At 41.8% G+C, this 18,277-nt stretch overlaps 1 protein-coding gene across 1 annotated transcript in view; it reads left to right on the top strand.

Annotated features, from left to right (window-relative positions):
• Positions 1 to 10,621: 10,621 nt before the first annotated feature.
• The window catches only part of prickle2a (prickle homolog 2a), a gene marked incomplete at its 5' end in the record, with an annotated part of 29,481 nt that continues 21,825 nt past the window's right edge, over positions 10,622 to 18,277 (top strand). The window contains 2 exon segments of the mRNA XM_084087599.1: positions 10,622 to 11,467; positions 11,634 to 12,764. Of these exon segments, the coding sequence (XP_083943725.1) occupies positions 10,622 to 11,467; positions 11,634 to 12,764 (1,977 nt within the window).

The raw sequence follows: 18,277 nt of genomic DNA, 5'->3' as shown, positions 1-18,277 counted from the left end.
ACAGCGAAACAGGTGAGTAAACAGTAAGTTGAATTTCAGATGATAGCTTAACTGAAGTGTAACCAAGTCTCTCTCTCTCTCTCTCTTGCAGATGATGATGAAGGAGTTCCTTAGAAGTAGTGATGTGACATTTGAACTGAGGCGTCGGAGCGTGTGTCGAGAAAAAGTGGGCGTGCCAGATGAAGCCGCGACTCGAGGCTTGTGTTGTTAACGTGAAAATCACGTGACTAATGACAAACGAGGCCTCGGTTTGTGTGGATACGTCATCGGTTCGGTCTGAGTGTCGCTTCCGGATAAAAGGCGGTTCGAAACTCGCGCCTTCTTGTGGGTGTTGTCAGGAGTAGTAGAAGCAGTTGTAGTAGTGTCAGAGAGTCAGAGAGTTAGAAAACTATCATTGTCATTGTCGTTATTGTGTCATATGTGAGGGCTGTATATTATTACATTATCAGGTTAGAATAGTTATAGTATATTATTATTATAGTAGGCCTAGCTATGTTATAGTCTTGTTATATTAATTAGATAAGATTATTTGGATTGCTCTGGATTTTTGCATCTGGACTGGACTGCTTTTGGATTTGGATTGCCCTTTTGGATTTGTTTGCTTTTTGTGACTTTTTCCTGGTAATGGAGACAGCAAGAAAGAGGGAATCCTCCCCTGTCTGGGCTCAACAGAAGCATCAGTATCCTCATTTGTACCACTGCCATTTTTACGTTCCCCTGCATCCTCTGTTCCTTGTGAAAGGATCTTTTCCAAGGCTAGAGAGATTTTGTCCAAGAAGAGGAATCGTCTAAACCCCAACACACTTGAAATAATTCTGTTTCTCAATAAAAAAATCTATTGTAATCCTTCCTTCCGGACTATTCTGTTGCAGTTTACTTTAAAGGACAATTCCGGTAAAAAATGAACCTTGGGGTAATTAACACATGGTTACCGAGTCGATTGTTCCCTGGGATGCGTTTTCATGAAAATCGAATGTAAAGAGTTTTACATGGGGCACAGAGTAAGTAAAAGTAAATCGCTAGTTAATACCACTAACAAGGCTCAAAATAGCCTCACACTAACACGGTAGCATAATGAGCTCATTGGGTCCCTACATGCAAACCGAAGCATTGAGAACTTTGTAAGTGTACAGACAGTTTAATAAGAAGAGACTTTATAAAGACAGAACATTACGCGTTGTTGGGTCACAACATCGGTCTTGAGCTTGTGAGTGGGGAGGTCCAGAAGCTTTTGTTTTTGCTCCAACATCAAATGTTGGCGATTGTACTGCGGTGGAAAAAAGTGGTTATGCGCCGGACTCTTCCTAGTAACCTAGCGACAGCAGGCAGCTTTAGTGCGCGCTGTGAGGCAAGGTTGAGCGTATGGGCAAAACATTTCACGTGAAGGTAGCCCCCCACCTGCGCAGCCACAACCATGTTGGACGCATTGTCCATAACCAAAACAATCTGTTTGTTAGCGATACCCCACTCTTCAGTTGCCGTTTTCAGCAACTCAGCCACACTGGCCCCGGTATGGCTCTCATGCATCACCCTGGTTTGTAAAACATGAGTTAAAAGCTGCCATTCATTCGTGATGTGATGCGCGGTTATGATGCGCGGTACTCTTGATGACCAACCGTCACACGTTATAGCAACTCCTTCGGCTAAACTCAAAGTTTCATTTACCTCATCTCTGACTTCGCTGTAGAGTTTGGGGATGGCAGTGTCAGTAAAATATTTACGCGAGGGGATCACATACCTGGGTTCCAGTATGCTAAGCAGATTCTGGAAACCTTTGTTCTTCACCACACTGTAAGGCTGTAAATCTTTGGAGATAAAGTAGGCTATCGCCTCAGTGATTTTCTTAGCTCTTTCTGAGTTTGGAGGTAATTTTTGTTTGGTCCAAGGTGCGTTGATTTGGGGGTAGGACAACAACTTTGGGGCGTTTCACTTCCTCAGTGGCCACTAACTCCAAATGGTATTTCCACAGTACTTAATCTTCATGTGGCATTCCTTGCATATAGCATGCTGCATGTCAAGGTCTTTACTATTCGCTTTTTGATGAAAACCAAAATTTACCCACACTTTCGATTTGAAATACGACGGAGCGTCGTGTACAACCGGTTGTGATGGTGAAGCCATTTTCATTTGAATTTGCTGTTGAATGCACGAGCACGATAACAAAGCACCGCAACAAGCGCCATCCTGTGGATGTAATACGCGAATGTACATGATCAGAGTAAACTCCGAGAAAACCAATAGAGAAAACCCAAAAGTAAAACAGATAATTTTATAATTAAATATCGCAATACTTTGCGCTACTGTATCGATATAATTGCGTGTGCAAAATATCGCGATACTGAACAGAATCGATTTTTTCCCCCACCACTATCCCTAACCCTGCCTTGCTGCAACAAATTAAACATTATATAACTTTTCAACGGCCTTACCTTTTCCTATGATGGCTGTCTTTCCCACAATATCAAATTGTACACTGACGTGGCCCACTCCACTGGTTCGGGGGATTTTACCAAAATGGCCTCCCCAGCTCCTAAACATCCTGCTATCCGCAACCTCAACCTCAACCATATTCCAGCCACTCCTTACACATACGAGCAGCAAACACGACCACTCAAAAAAGTCTTTCACAACATCAGATCCAGCAGTGGCTGTTGGTCTTTTGAAGTCTTCCAAAAGCTACATCAGATCCAACTGTTTCATATCAAACTAACTTAAATCAGCTAATCAGGTGCCACCTGTACTCATTACTCACCTGCTTTATCCTTCTACACTTACTCTAGGAAGGCTCATGCAGCACTTAAGAGGGGGAGCCCCCGCTGCGATGCAAACAGGAGAGCCCGGGTGCGAAATATACGGGCAAGCCCTCACTTCGATTTGGACGGGAGAGCTCTCTCTCCTCTTCAAAGAGGAGAGCTCACAATACAAATACATGTGGAAAGGCTCACATAGCTCTCGAAAAGGGGAGCCCTCGCTACGACATGAAAACGGGAGAGCCAGCACAGCATCTAAATAATGAACTCGAGGGTTGTGTGAGCACTGTTTGGATTATTAAATTAATTTAATGATGTGGAATGTGTTGTTTGAATTTATAATTAGCCTATAGGTAAGGCATTTGGTTTAAGTCGCCTGCTGAGCTTGCCCATCCAAATTTCAGTTAGCTCCCTTGGGATTGCAACGTGAGCCCTCCTAGTCGAATGGTGAGGCTCCTACTCAGTGTTTCCTGTATTCTGTTTCTATTATTTATACACCACTGTGTTTCAGTTGCTCTGGGTCTGATTTTGATATTATTATGGTTGTTCTGTTCAGACTTTTGGATATTTCTGAGAGAATAAAAACCTGAGTATTTTTGTATCTTTGTTATCTCTCTGCTCGGCTCCATCTTGTCCAGGCTCGGTGTGTGACGTCCTCTGGGGTTTTGGTCCACTGCCCACATGTCCTCCGTAGAGCTGTCCATCCACTGCTCTTTAAGTCTTCCTCGCAGTTGGCGGCCTCCCGGGGTCGAAGCGGAGTGCTGTTCTTGCCACAGAGTCCTTGTCACTACGCATGGCTAGGGTTGGGTAACGTTTGGGTTTTTTATGATACCAGTGTCAAATTGATACTTTTAAAATGGTGCCGGTGCCTGAACAGTGCCTGAACGGATACTTAAAAAAAGAGCAACAAAACAACGATGGATGACATTAAATAGTGGCACCTGTTGCCGATTCAGTACGACTTGTATGGCTAATATAAATAACCAAGCTGTAGCAAATTAGCTCAAAAGATATATATAATACATTTTAACGGATTATAATCGATTATAAATGTTTGAATTATTTTTAGAATTGACTGGAGCAGAATTAATAGTACAATTATTTAATCAGTTCATCCAATGAACAGAAAGCATAATCAATTATTAATTCTAGGAAATAAATTATCTTCCTGGCCAAGAAAGAATAACCTTTTCCAACTAAAGTAAATAAAGTACTAGCAGGGTAATAGCATAGCTATCGCTAGATCAAGATGTTTAAGTGACTTTGATATTTTTGTGAGTGACAAACACAGAGACAATAAAGTGTGGATATAATGGTTTAATAAACTACGGTAGGCTACACACACAACTAAACTAAGCAAAGATTGTATACAGAATCAAGAAAGTAGTGAAGAAAGAAAAGTGAAGAAAGAGAGAGAAGAAAAGAGAATGGCAAGATTACCATCAGTTAACCACAAGCTACGAGAAACATCAGAGAATCAGGGTCACCTTAAAGGGGCACAATAACTTACAAACACATCTAAAGGCTGCGAACGGGTACTTGCATTGACTTCGGTTGCTGAACAAGATTCAGGAGATTCTTGATGATTTTGCCAGGAGTGTGCTGAAGCGTTCTTTTGGGTTCTTGGGGTGGTCCACGTTGAATCCAAAGAAGTTAACTTGAAGATGAAGTTGCCGAAAGAAGACAGGAGGATGTTGTCTCAAAGAGCTTGAGCAAAGATCTGACCTAATCAGACACTCTTAAAGGTCATATCAGTTCACACCCATTTGTTGAGGTGATCAATCAAAGATGACCGGGAGAAAGTCTTTGTTTCATCTTATCCCCATTTGCATGTTCATGGAGGCATGGATAATTTGTGCAGTCTTCACACATAAGTATGGTAAAATATTCATAATAATAAATCAAAAGAGGATTATTTTGATACCAAGAAAGAGGGGATTCAAAGATGTTAAAGCAGTGATACATCATCTTAGGATATCAACATTTGAAGTTACTCTAACATAACTAACAAAGAATCATAACTAAGCTAATAAAACATATGGACATGCATAAACACAGGAGAAATACTATAAACATTTGGGAAAGTTTGTGGGTAAGAATGGAGTCAATGTCCTTGTGTATTGGAAGTTTGTCTCTATAGTCTTTGACCAAATGGCTCATGCCGTCTGGTCTCCTGTGCTGTCTTTGAGGGTTGCAGACACAGTCTCTAGCTGAGATCGTTCAGGAGAGCAGAGGTGATAATGGTCTGTGACGAGAACTGGTTTTAGGGCCGAGGACAACAGGGGAGAGGGGGAAGGTTTTATGATGTATAGAGCATTTTGATTAAGTCCATTCGTTACAAAGCTCAGTGCACCAGAAATTTCTGGATACCGGCTTGTTACTTCTGCTCGGGGGAAGCGCATCTTAATCCCGGCCAGGTGTGACGAGACGGGCCTAGATCGACATCATCAAGTGGCATTTGCGGGGAGTGTGTGTCAACATTCATCTATGGAGGATATTGCATTCGGATATGAACATTTCGTTAACAGCGATTCGCTTACTGTAGACGCTGGCCGACTGTGTGATTCTCGATTGATTTGATACCAGTATAGCTACATACTGAATCATCAACAAAAACAAAAACTGAACTGAACTTACTTAAGCTGGACTGTGACGCTATTTTCTTCTGGAAACAAACTTTTTTGCATTATTTTCCTGTTATGTCTGTAAAGCTGCTTTGAAACAATCTGTATTGTAAAAAGCGCTATATAAATAAATGTGACTTGACTATAGCGAACCATGTGCAAATTATTAATCTTACACCATTAAATAAATCAACGTGCAAGATAAATCCGGCAAATGGTTTCAAACTTTTTAGAACAGTAAACCATGCTCGCATTCTTTGGGACTCTCGATCAAAACCAAGTGGGTTATTCCTAAAAATGATCAAATACAACATCTTTTATATGAATCAAATTTGGAATTCAGAAACATGGTTGCATGAAATGTTAATATGTTAATGGTTGACAATAGGGGTGGAAGGGTGCTATTTTATTTTAAGGAATAATAAAAGATGTAAGCAAATGGTGGTCTTGTGAAAACAACTTAGAATATATAGGTTTTAAACTATATTGTCTGATCAAATGTCATTTACTGTAATTGGAATATACAGACCACCATCTTCAAAGACTGTATTTTATGAAAAATTAAACGCTCTTATCAAAGAGTGCGATACAAATAATGAGATTATTATATTAGGAGATTTTAACATAAATTGGAATGACGAAGTACAAAGGAAGAAAAAGTATAGTGAGTAATTTTGATTTTCAGCAGATTATTGAAGGGCCAACTAGGGTAACTAATCAAATAAAATTGTATTTATAAAGCACATTTAAAATCAGCCTTGGTTGGCCAAAGTGCTGTACATCAAAGAAAAACAGAAAAGGCAAAAATGGATAGAAAAATAAAAATAAAAATGAAGACAAGAAATGCAGTAGAATTACAAAGACTTGAAAGCACAAGAGAAAAGATGAGTTTTAAGCATATATTTAAATTCAGCTAGTGTAGACGCAGTTCTAACATGTAGTGGGAGGTTATTCCACAACTGAGGACCAGCCACTGCAAAAGCTCGATCACCTCAGCATCATAAGCGAGATCGAGGGACAGACAGAAGATGTTGATCTCTTGACCTGTGATCTGGCAGGGTTGTGATTGACAATTAAGTCAGAGAGATATTTAGGGGCTTGATTACAACAAGCTTTGTAGGTGAAAGTCAATTCGATATCGAACTGGCAGCCAGTGCAGAGAGCACAAAATTGGGGTAATATGATCACGTTTACGGGCAACCGCGTTTTGGACCATTTGAATACGAGAGATTGCAGACAGAGGAAGTCCAACATATAGTGAGTTGCAGTAGTCCAGTCGTGTGGAAATGAAAGCATGAATGACTGTCTCGAAGCTGTCTTTACTTAAAAATGATTTAACTTTGGCTAGCCGGCGAAGATGATAAAAACTAGCCCTAACTGTGCTATTAATTTGTTTGTTTAATTTAAGACTACTATCATGATAAAAACACACATTTTTAACATTGGTTGTAAGGTGTGGTGTGAGGGTCCCTAACTCAGTAGAATTACTGTTAGAGAGCTCATTTTGACCAAATAGAATGATTTGGGTTTTATTATCGTTCAGTAACATGAAATTATTTGTAATCCACAGTTTAAGTTGATGAAGACATGCATCTAATCTCTCAAATGTTTGGCTATCTTTGTGTTTTATAGGTATGTAGATTTGGGTGTCATCCGCGTAGCAGTGGTAAGACACACCAAATCTACTCATGATAGTTCCAAGGGGTAACATATATACAGTATATATATACAGAGAGAACAATAGAGGTGCCAGAACCGATCCCTGGGGCACACCACAGGTGAGGTGGGTTGCTGAGGATGTTTGAGCGCCTATATTAACTAAACTTCTGTTAGATAAAAAGGACTGGAACTATTTAAGTACCGTGCCAGTGATACCAATTGACCGCTCCAGTCGAGATAAAAGGAACTTATGATCAATGAAATCAAATGCTGAGCTCAGATGTAGTAGCACTAAGGCTACAGTGTCCCCAGCATCAGTAGTCATGAGAATATCATTGAGGACTTTTAGAAGAGCAGACTCAGTGCTGTGAAGGCGTTTGTAGCCAGACTGAAAGATGTTAGAGATTGAGTGAGTGAGCAAATAAATCGGCAGCTGTATAAAAACAGATTTTTTGAGAATTTTAGATATGAATGGCAGGTTGGATATAGGTTTATAGTTCTCATATACAGCAGGATCAAGTGAGGGCTTCTTAAGAATGGGAGTCACAGTGGCGACTTTAAAACCGTCTGGTACAGTCCCAGTCACAAGACAGTTGTTGAGAATGTTCAGAATGTCAGATCCAACAGTATCGATAACCTGTTTTAAAAAGCGAGAGGGAAGAATATCTTGGGGAGGGAAGGTGGACTTTAATTTCAGAGTTATTTCCCTGCATGTCTGGAGGGAAACCAGCTCGAATTCGCTCCACTGTACCCAAGAAAAAATAGGATCGGGTGCCAGCTGTCTCAAGGTGAAAGCTTGAGTGATGTTAATTTTGTCAGCGAAAAGATTATGGAGGTGAGAAACTGTGATTTAACAGAGGGGTTAAGAACAGTGTCAATGGTTGAAAAGAGAGTTCTGGATCAATGTGAATTCCTCTTAATGATGTCAGACAGGAATTTGTTCTTTGCTGCCCTTACTGCCTTTAGAAAAAAATTTAACGAGGCAGTCAGCATCTCGAATGATATTTGGAGCATGTCTTTCTTCCATTTTCGTTCGAGCCATCTTCACTGTTGGTGTAATAGTCTAATGTCGCTGTTTATCCATGGCTGAGACTTATGTTTGGGATGGATGAGCTTGCAAGGTGCGATGGAGTCAAGAATGTTGGAGCATTTATCATTAAAGTCTTGTATCAGTTCATTGACATCTAAATCTGAAGTAAGGGAGCCAGATATTAGAGAATTATCAGCCTCCAGGTACTGGTCAGAAAATGTGAGGTCCTGGGAATGTGAGGTTAGGGTGCGAGACCAACGTACATGAGCTGGTACTGCTAGAAGAAGTGTAGAAAAAAATACTGGTGGAAGGTCACTGATTTCAATATCAGCCACCGATAGACCATATGACAGTAGTGTATCTAGTGTATGACCGTGACAGTGTGTGGGATCATTTACCCATTGAACAACGTTTACAGAGGATATTAAATTTAAAAAGTCTTTAGCTAAAGCACTAGTAGGGCAGCATACATGAATATTAAAATCACCAATTATTAAAATATGGTCATATCTCGTCAAAGCATCGCCCAGGAGATCAGAAAACTCATTGATAAAGTTACTAGATGAAGGTGGACGATAGATTAGCAGGAGTAGAATAGGATAGAGGGAATTTAAATGAATTTCCTGGACTTCAAAGCTCGTAAAAGTGGCCGTTGACAATAAACGACACTGAACATTGTTTTAAAAAATAATCACAAGTCTCCCTGCCCTGCCGGTTAACCGGGGAGTGTTAAAGAAGTCATACTCCGGGGGAACCAGTTCGGAAAAAGGACTGATATCACCTGCTTTTATCCACGATTACGTTGCGAAGAAATAGTCCAGATTGTTAGAAGAGATGAGGTCGCTGCAGATGAAGGTTTTGTTTACTACAGATCGAACGTTGGCGAGGGCCATCCTAAGTTGCGGTGGATCATGTGAAGAGTCGGAAGCTCTGCGAAGATTGATGATGATTGACATTCCTGCATCGGAGCCATGGAGAGATCCGTCGAGTCAGCCAGAAGGGTGACGAAGGGATAATCGGCTGAATCCACCAACGATTTTGATCCGCGGCCTTTCGAAAAAGCTGATAATGCCAGATTGAATCCGACAAGGTGGAGATCGACACCGAGGTGAAGCCCAGTGCCCAGGTGGACTTCAACCGAACCGCAGCGCCGCCCCGTTTTCCGTGTCCGCCGGTGTCTCCTGCATGGAAGTTCAAAGACACGCCAGCATAGGTGGCCGGGTGAGTCCGACTGCGGGGGTGGTGAGTAAAACTCATAATTGTTTGAATCGGGATGAGTTCCGAGAAGCTTTGGCATGGCATGATAAATATCTAAAAGTTGTTGCCGATCATAAGAGATCAACGAGTGACAACGCAGAAGCAGCAAAGTCAACAAAAACACAACAAGTAACGTAATGGGTAGACGGCAAGCCGCACACACCGGCGCCATCTCACTTCCTTTTACCAACTAGCTCCTGGCTCTCACTAATAGACCAGAAAGAATAAAGAAATGTTTAATTTAGATTTAATTTAACATTTGACAAGAAGGTAGAAAAGTACAAAATTCCTAAAAGTTTGGAATTTTGAAAACGCAATTAAAGAAATTATTAAATATAAGAGTATGAAAACTGTAATTCTTTCATGACTGAAATTATAGACAATTATACAAGGAAAGTAAAACGTAAACCAGGACAAATAGAATATTTAGCATGGTTAAATTAAAAAATTAGTTCCCTCAAGAAACAAAGAGATCATGCTCTTAAGTTAGCTCTCAGGTGTAAGATAGAACATGAAGGTGTTTTTTTACCACATTAAGAAATAAGTTTGTAAAGGAGCTTAGAAAGGCAAATGCTACGTTTTTTTATTAAGACTATCTGTGAAGCTAGAGGAAATATGGCAGAATTTAAAGAAATTAACTGGAAAATGTAATAACATACATAAAACAATGGAGTTAAATATAGAGAATATTTTGAACAAAAAAGATGGCGTCGCGAGTACAGCGCGAGGCTCTGCGTCTCCCCAGTTTTTGCGAATTATTGAGTGTTTGTTTATTATTAGCAACGTTTTTCCCTCGATACCACCATGGGAATATATTTTACAGTAGACAAGAACTTCTTGACATCCACGCACTCTGCACGAGTAACATTTTACAAAATCTTCAACTTCCACCGGAAATAGCCAAGACGCCGGACTCTAACTTATCAGCTCTCCCAGGAAGGAGGGCCCGGAGGCGGCGTCAAGACTGTAAACAGAAGCGGGGAAAGCGCGGTGGCCTACGAGCTAGGCTAAGGCTAACCCCACATAAGCTACCACTACCAAGCTTATTCCTAGCCAATGTGCGGTCACTGGCGAATAAACTAGATGAAATACGACTCTGGATTACCTCTCACAGATGGATTATGGACTGTAATATCATGATTTTCACGGAAACCTGGTTAAATGGCCGTGTTCCAGACGTCGCGATCGAACTGGAGGGGCGGACTATGTTCAGGGCTGACAGAACAACTGAAGACTCCGGTAAGACCAGAGGCGGTGGTTTGGGCATTTATGTCAACAATGCTTGGTGTACGAACACTGTCATGACCGGGAGTCACTGTTCTGAGAACTTGGAATATCTGTCTGTTAAATGTCGGCCTTTTTACCTACCCAGAGAGTTTACATGTACTGTTATCACGGCCGTTTATGTACCCCCTGACGCTAATGCTAAGCAAGCAATGAAAGAACTATATGCTGCCATTAGCAAACAGCAAACTGCACACCCAGAAGGGGCGTTTATTGCTGCTGGGGATTTTAATCACTCAAACCTCAAGTCTGTACTCCCCAAGTTCCACCAACATGTCTCCTGCCCGACCAGAGGTGACAGAACTTTGGACAAGGTGTACACAAACATACCAGAGGCCTACAAAGTCAAACCACTCCCCCACCTGGGTCAATCTGACCATCTCTCCCTGCTGCTGCTGCCCAGATACACACCCCTCATTAACAGGGTGAAACCCACAGTGAGGAATGTGAAGATCTGGCCCGAGGGTGCTGAGGCCGCACTACAGCTTAGGTTTCAGCGCACGGACTGGAGTCTGTTCGCCACCAATGCCATCTCTGACTCCCAGCTGGACATTGACACATACACTTCTTCTGTTCTGGAATACATCAATACAAGCGTCAATGATGTCACAACTCACAAGCAGATCAAGTTTTATCCCAATCAGAAGCCTTGGATGAATAAGGATGTTCGTCTACTGCTAAAGGCTCGCGACATTGCTTTCCGATCTGGCAATGCAGAAGCCTATAGCACATCCAGGGCTAACCTGAAAAGTGGAATTCGGAATGCCCAACATAGCCACAAATGTCTGATTGAGGAGCACTTCAATAACTCTGACCCCCGACGCATGTGGCAAGGGATACAGGCCATTACAGATTACAGAAGAGTAAATTCAACCCCTCTTACCACCACTACCTCCTTTGCTAATGAGCTTAATAACTTTTATGCCCGCTTTGACCGGGACAACAACACTACGCCTGTCAAAACTACCCCCCCCCCCCCCCCCCCCACCTGACGACCAACCCCTTAGACTGACTGTCTCTGCCGTGCAGTCAGTACTGAGCAGGGTGAATATACGGAAAGCAGCCGGCCCGGATGGCATCCCTGGGCGTGTGTGGAGAACATGTGCTGAGCAACTGTCTGGAGTCTTTACTGATATATTTAACCTGTCACTGGCCCAGGCTGTTGTTCCTGTGTGCCTCAAGACCACCATCATCGTCCCTGTGTCCAAGCGATCAAACCCAGAGTGCCTGAATGACTATCGACCAGTAGCACTGACCCCTATCATCACCAAATGTCTTGAGAAGCTAATCCTAGCTCACTTCAAGCCCAGTCTTCCTCCTGCACTAGACCCCCACCAGTATGCATATCGTGCCAACAGATCGACTGAGGATGCCATATCCACAGTCCTCCACTCTGCCCTTACCCATCTAGATAATAAAAATTCATATGCAAGGATGTTATTCATCGATTTCAGTTCAGCTTTTAATACAGTCATACCATCTGATCTGATCATGAAATTACACAGGCTTGGCATCAGCATATCCATTTGCAACTGGATATTGGACTTTCTGATCAACAGACCCCAGATGGTAAGGTTAAATAACCTCTTCTCCACTACACTTCCTCTAAACACTGATATGCCACAAGGGTGTGTGCTCAGCCCATTACTGTACACCCTCTTCACCCATGACTGCTCCCCCATTCACAATACTAACTCCATCATTAAATTTGCAGACGATACAACGGTGCTTGGCTTGATCAGGGACAATGATGAATCAGCCTACAGGGAGGAAGTGCAGCGTATGGCTGCATGGTGTGCAAATAATAACCTTGCGCTCAACACCTCCAAAACCAAAGAGCTCATTGTTGATTTCCGGAAAGCAAAGGTAGGCATCCACACACCCATTTACATCAATGGGGCTGAAGTAGAGCAGGTCACTAGCTTCAAGCTCCTGGGTGTCCACATTTCACAAGACCTCTCCTGGTCACTCAATACCTCCATTATGATCAAGAAAGCTCAACAACGCCTCTTCTTCCTCAGGAAACTCAAAAAAGCTGGACTGTCCCCTCAGATACTCCGTAACTTCTATCGTTGCACAGTTGAGAGCATTCTCACTAACTGCATCACGGTGTGGTATGGGAACTGCACAATGGCTGACAGGAAAGCACTACAGCGGGTGGTGAAAACTGCACAAAAAATCATTGGCACATCACTCCCAGCCATTACTGATCTACATCACTCACGGTGTTTGCGACGTGCTCACAATATCATCAAGGACCATACACACCCCAGTCTAGGACTGTTCTCCATCCTCCCGCCTGGGAGACGTTACAGGAGCCTTAGAAGTCGCACCAGCAGGCTCAGAAACAGCTTTTTTCCCTACACCATAACGCTGCTCAACATCAAGCCCCAACACTAGCCCCTGTCCCTGTGCTGCTCCGCCATTTCTCTCCTTTGTTTATTTCTTGCACTCGGATTATAGACTGTCTGACTACCTCTGATCACTATGCACTTTACCAATACATCTCAGTCATTATGCACTATATGAAATTTCTACTTATATGGCCTATGGACCGTCTGAACTCTATACATCACATTTGCAAAATGTATTTTTAAATAATCATTACTATAAAAAGCACTTTAATGATTGACTGACTTGTTAGATGTAAAACTGCATTTCGTTGTACAGGTTGTACTTGTGCAATGACAATAAAGTTGAATCTGAATCTTGAATCTGATCTGAGAATGATACAAATTAAATATGACTAATGATACAAATAAGGTGGCAGAAGCATTTAATAATAATTTTATAGATTCTACAAAGTCTTTGATTCAGAAAGTACCTGGTTTAAATGATTTAGTTACATCTACTGTGTAAATTTGAATGCTTTTAGAGAACTTACTAATTCTAAAGTACATATGATTATTTCATCTATTAATAGTTCAAGGGCAAAAGATGGATATGGGATGGATACAATGTTTTTAAAACCTATAAAGAGGCACTCGTTCCTCCCATTTAAAAAATGTTAATTGGTCTTGTTTCAAAGGGCTTAAAAACTGCAGTAATTACACCAGTGTTCAAATCAGGTGATCACATGGCTATTAGCAATTATAGACCAATTAGTATCCCACCAGCAGAATCCAAAATTACAGAGAAATGGATTTCTGACCAGTAAATCACATTTGAATAGTACTCCATTCTCATAGCATCCGATGCAATTTGGGTTTCGAAAGTATCATTCTACAGAAACTCCAAATTATTTTCTTTTAGAAAATATAAAATCTAAATTGGATAAAGGAGGTGTCGTGGGAATTTTCCATCTAGATTTAAAGAGAGCCTTTGATACAGTAAATCATGCAATTTTAATTAAGTTATCAAATTATAATTTCTCACCAGAGGTCATCAAATGGATAAGATCATACCTTGCTGATAGAAAACAGTGTGTCTGAGTTGGCAATTATACTTTACACAAATGGTTACTAATTCTGTTTGTTACTAATTCTGTCTCGAGCCACTAGGCACTGTTGTTGTGCGGACGAGCGGCCGGAGCGCGTTAAGGGTTTTCTGTGAGAACGGTGTCGTCTTAGCGGACCCTAAGTTAATAACTAATGATCTTTGCAACGGAAGTGAATCAATCAAAACTAACTTTAGCTGGACAATAACTTTATTCTAGAGCTGCTGTAAAGCCTAAACAATCTCTGTTACTTTAATCTCCTATTATCACTGTAAAGCTGCTTTGAAACAATCTATATTGTTAAAAGCTCTGTATAAATGAAGGTGACTTGAATTGACTTGACTTTGTGTTCTCCAAAGTTCAATATTGGAGCCGTTATTGTTCAGTTTGCATATTAATGACCTGCCGGACGTTTGTGTATCTACTGTTAATTGTCAGATGCATGCTGATGATACGGTTATATATGTGCATCCTAAAAGCAAAAAGCAAGATGCAGAAGAATTATCAGCTGCAATGGTCAATGTCTCTAATTGGTTAATAAATTCATGTTTACATCTTAATGTTAGTATAACTGTATGCATGTTTTTATTTTATTTTATTTTTTATCAAAGTCTGCAAATAGAGATCAAGATCCAGACGTTATAGTAGCCGGATGAAAATGATCAGTAGTCCATGAGTATAAATATTTAGGCATAATAATAGATTCACAACTTAGATTTAAAAAACAAGTTAAAAAAAGTTGTGAATAAAATTAAATTGAATCTGGTAAGTTTTAGACACATTACAAATAATTTAACCACCGAGGCCTTAAAGTTATACATTAATGCCATGATCTTTTCACATATTAATTACTGCTTTACCAGCTGGACGCAGACAGGCGGGACTACATTACAATCAATAGAAAGATTCTATAAGCAGGCTTTGAAAATATTGGATGAAAGGTCTAATTTATATCATCATTGTAAAAATGTAACTAATATGATTTTTTTTTTTTAACTGGGGAAATGTGATTACACATGGAGATATTTTACTTGTGTATAAAACTTTGCATGGTATGGCCCCACCTCCACTTAATGAGTTTATTAGACAAAAGCATAACTCCTCTACTAGAGCCATTACTAGAGGGGATTGTATAATGCTACATAAAAGAAGTGCTTTTGGGCAGTCCGCCTTTTCTTATAGAGCTGCACATACCTGGAATACTATACCTATAGAATTAAGAAATATTACATCTTTTACTTCTTTGCATTGACAAAACAGTGGCTATTGAATAATTAATCCATAATTTGGATTAGTGGCATGTTTCCGTCTTATATTTTAAGTCATTTTGCATTTGTGTTAATAATATGCTCTGATTATGGTTATGTTTGCTGGAATGGTTTTACGTGATTTTTTTTATGTTTTATGGACTTTTCTTTACCATCAACCTGCCAGGGACAACAGAAAATTTGCCTGAATGGCTAAATCTGGCACATTTACATGATGGACTTGAGTGCTCATGTTAATCAATGTGCATTGTCCCTTTTAAAATAAAATAAAGAAAAAAGAATAAAGAAACGAAGCATCAGTGTCAGCGTTTGCCCATGTGATGCATTGCAGCTTAGCCGAGCCTTGTAATGTGGCACTCAAAGTTAAAATAATTTCAACACCTTGTTTCATTACATCTATCTGTGAATGAATCTGTGTTTTTGAACTTGTAAGTCGCTCCCTTGCCGCTACCTCGACATCTCAGGCATTGGCATTGGCACCGAATTGAGTCACCAAAATCTGCATTCTGATTCGGTCCAGTACATACCGGCCATATAGGGGGTTTCGGTACCGAACCCTACGTATAGAGTGGCCCTACCACCTGAAACGGGCTTCTCTCAACTTCATTGTGATTGGGGCAACTCAAAGTCTTCACCTGATATCCTCGTTTATTACACAGTCGTGGAGGGTTAGCCGAAGTATCCATCGGAGCATCTTCATTTCCACTGCATGGAGGACTAGCTCATATTTCTTGGTCGTGGGCCAACATTCGGCTTCATAAAGTCTTACCGAAAATGCACTGGTTGGATGTGACAGTGACAATGCTTCGAAGGCGTCGGTCTAACACTTGCTCAAAGATCTTCATTGTGTGGCACAGTAATTGTATTGGCCAATGGTTTGCACACTTGACTGTCCAGACCCGGGGCGCCTTGTTCACGGCCACAATGCGGTTGAAGAGGTCGGCAAGGAATACCACTCCACGATCACAGAGGATCTCATCCCTGCCCTGCTTGATTTTCCACCACTTTAATTCGCCCTGTTGTTGGCTTCCCGTCTGACGTAGCGGCTCCAGGAGACGGTGTTGGGGTGCAGTGCTGTCATATGGAATCACTTTAGTGTTGGTCTCCAGCTTCAGGTCTCGCCCCGTACCACCAGTAGCCGGTCAGAGCTGCATGGCCACCGCTGGTGTAGATCTTTTCTTGAAATACGTGTTGGTCACAGCCAGGGGTGTGTTTCCCAAAAGCATCGTTAGCCAACTATGGTTGCAAGTTCCGTCGTCATTAGCATAGTTCAATGAGTCTGTGTTTCCCGAAAACATAGTTCCAATGAACATTCGCAAACAGCATTGCAATGTTGAGTCCTGAGAAAACTAGGTTGCTGCTGGAAGAGGTGTTAGAGAGGCCAGTAGGGGGCGCGCACCCTGTGATCTGTGTGGATCTTAACCAGTGCAGTGACAGGGACACTATGCTGTCAAAGAGCACCGTCCTTCGGATGAGGCGTCAAACCGAGACTCTCCTGACTCTCTGTGGTCATTAAGAATCCCAGGTGTGTGTGTGTGTGTGTGAGAGAGAGTGTGCGTGTGTGTGTGGTGTGTGTGAGAGTGTGCGTGTGTGTGTGTGTGTGTGTGTGTGTGTGAGAGAGTGTGCGTGTGTGTGTGTGTGTGTGTGTGTGTGTGTGTGTGGTGTGGTGTGGTGTGTGTGGTGTGTGTGTGTGTGTGTGTATGTGTGGTGTGGTGTGGTGTGTGTGTGTGGTGTGTGTGGTGTGTGTGTGTGTGTGTGTGTGTGTGTGGTGTGTGTGTGTGTGTGTGGTGTGTGTGTGTGTGTGTGGTGTGTGTGTGTGTGTGTGTGTGTGTGGTGTGTGTGGTGTGTGTGTGTGTGGTGTGTGTGTGTGTGTGAGAGTGTGGGGTGTGTGTGTGTGTGTGTGTGTGTGTGTGTGGTGTGTGTGGTGTGTGTGGTGTGTGTGTGTGTGTGTGTGAGAGTGTGTGGTGTATGTGTGTGGTGTGGTGTGTGTGTGGTGTGTGTGTGTGTGGTGTGTGTGTGTGTGGTGTGTGTGTGTTTGGTGTTTGTGTGTGTGTGGTGTGTGTGTGTGTGTGTGTGTGTGTGTGGTGTGTGTGTGGTGTGTGTGGTGTGTGTGTATGTGTGTGGTGTGTGTGTGGTGTGTGTGTGTGTGTGTGTGTGTGGTGTGTGTGGTGTGTGTGTGTGTTTGGTGTGTGTGTGTGTGTGGTGTGTGTGTGGTGTGTGTGTGTGTGTGTGTGTGGTGTGTGTGTGTGTGTGTGTGTGTGTGTGGTGTGTGTGTGTGTGTGTGTGTGTGTGGTGTGTGTGTGTGTGTGTGTGTGTGTGTGGTGTGTGGTGTGTGTGTGGTGTGTGTGTGTGTGTGTGTGTGTGTGTGTGTGGTGTGTGTGTGTGTGTGTGTGTGTGTGGTGTGTGTGTGTGTGTGTGTGTGTGGTGTGTGGTGTGTGTGTGGTGTGTGTGTGTGTGTGTGTGTGTGTGTGGTGTGTGTGTGTGTGGTGTGTGTGGTGTGTGTGTGTGTGTGTGTGTGTGTGTGTGTGGGCGTTCTGGCGCAGTATGGCTGCCGTCGCATCATCAGGTGGTGGCTGAGGAGATTCCCCTCTTCCATATGTGAAGCGCTTTGACGACCCAGAAAAGCTCCATATAAATGTAACACATTATTATCATCATGCCGAGGGGGACCCCCGCCGTTAGCCATTAATAATAACACAAATAATCTAGCGAGATTAATAATTACAAAACCAAACATCAAAAGCAAAAGTCTGAATAGATTATAGTAAAGAAACTTTTAGCTAACACGCATGAAAATAATGATGATGTCATAAATATTACATAATGCCACAATGCATAAACTCTTAAGGGTATTACAATAGGATTAATTTAGGATTCACATTCTTTATATAGAAGGATTATATTTTATATAGAAGGATTATATTTTTTGTTCTTTTAATTTTGGGATGAAATGTGACATGGACTTTTAC

The sequence above is a fragment of the Abramis brama genome (genome assembly GCF_963993115.1).
Source record: "Abramis brama genome assembly, chromosome: 16".
Taxonomy (NCBI): domain Eukaryota; kingdom Metazoa; phylum Chordata; class Actinopteri; order Cypriniformes; family Leuciscidae; genus Abramis; species Abramis brama.
The sequence above is the reverse complement of the archived record's forward strand: the minus strand, read 5'-3'. Positions and strand labels throughout refer to the sequence as shown.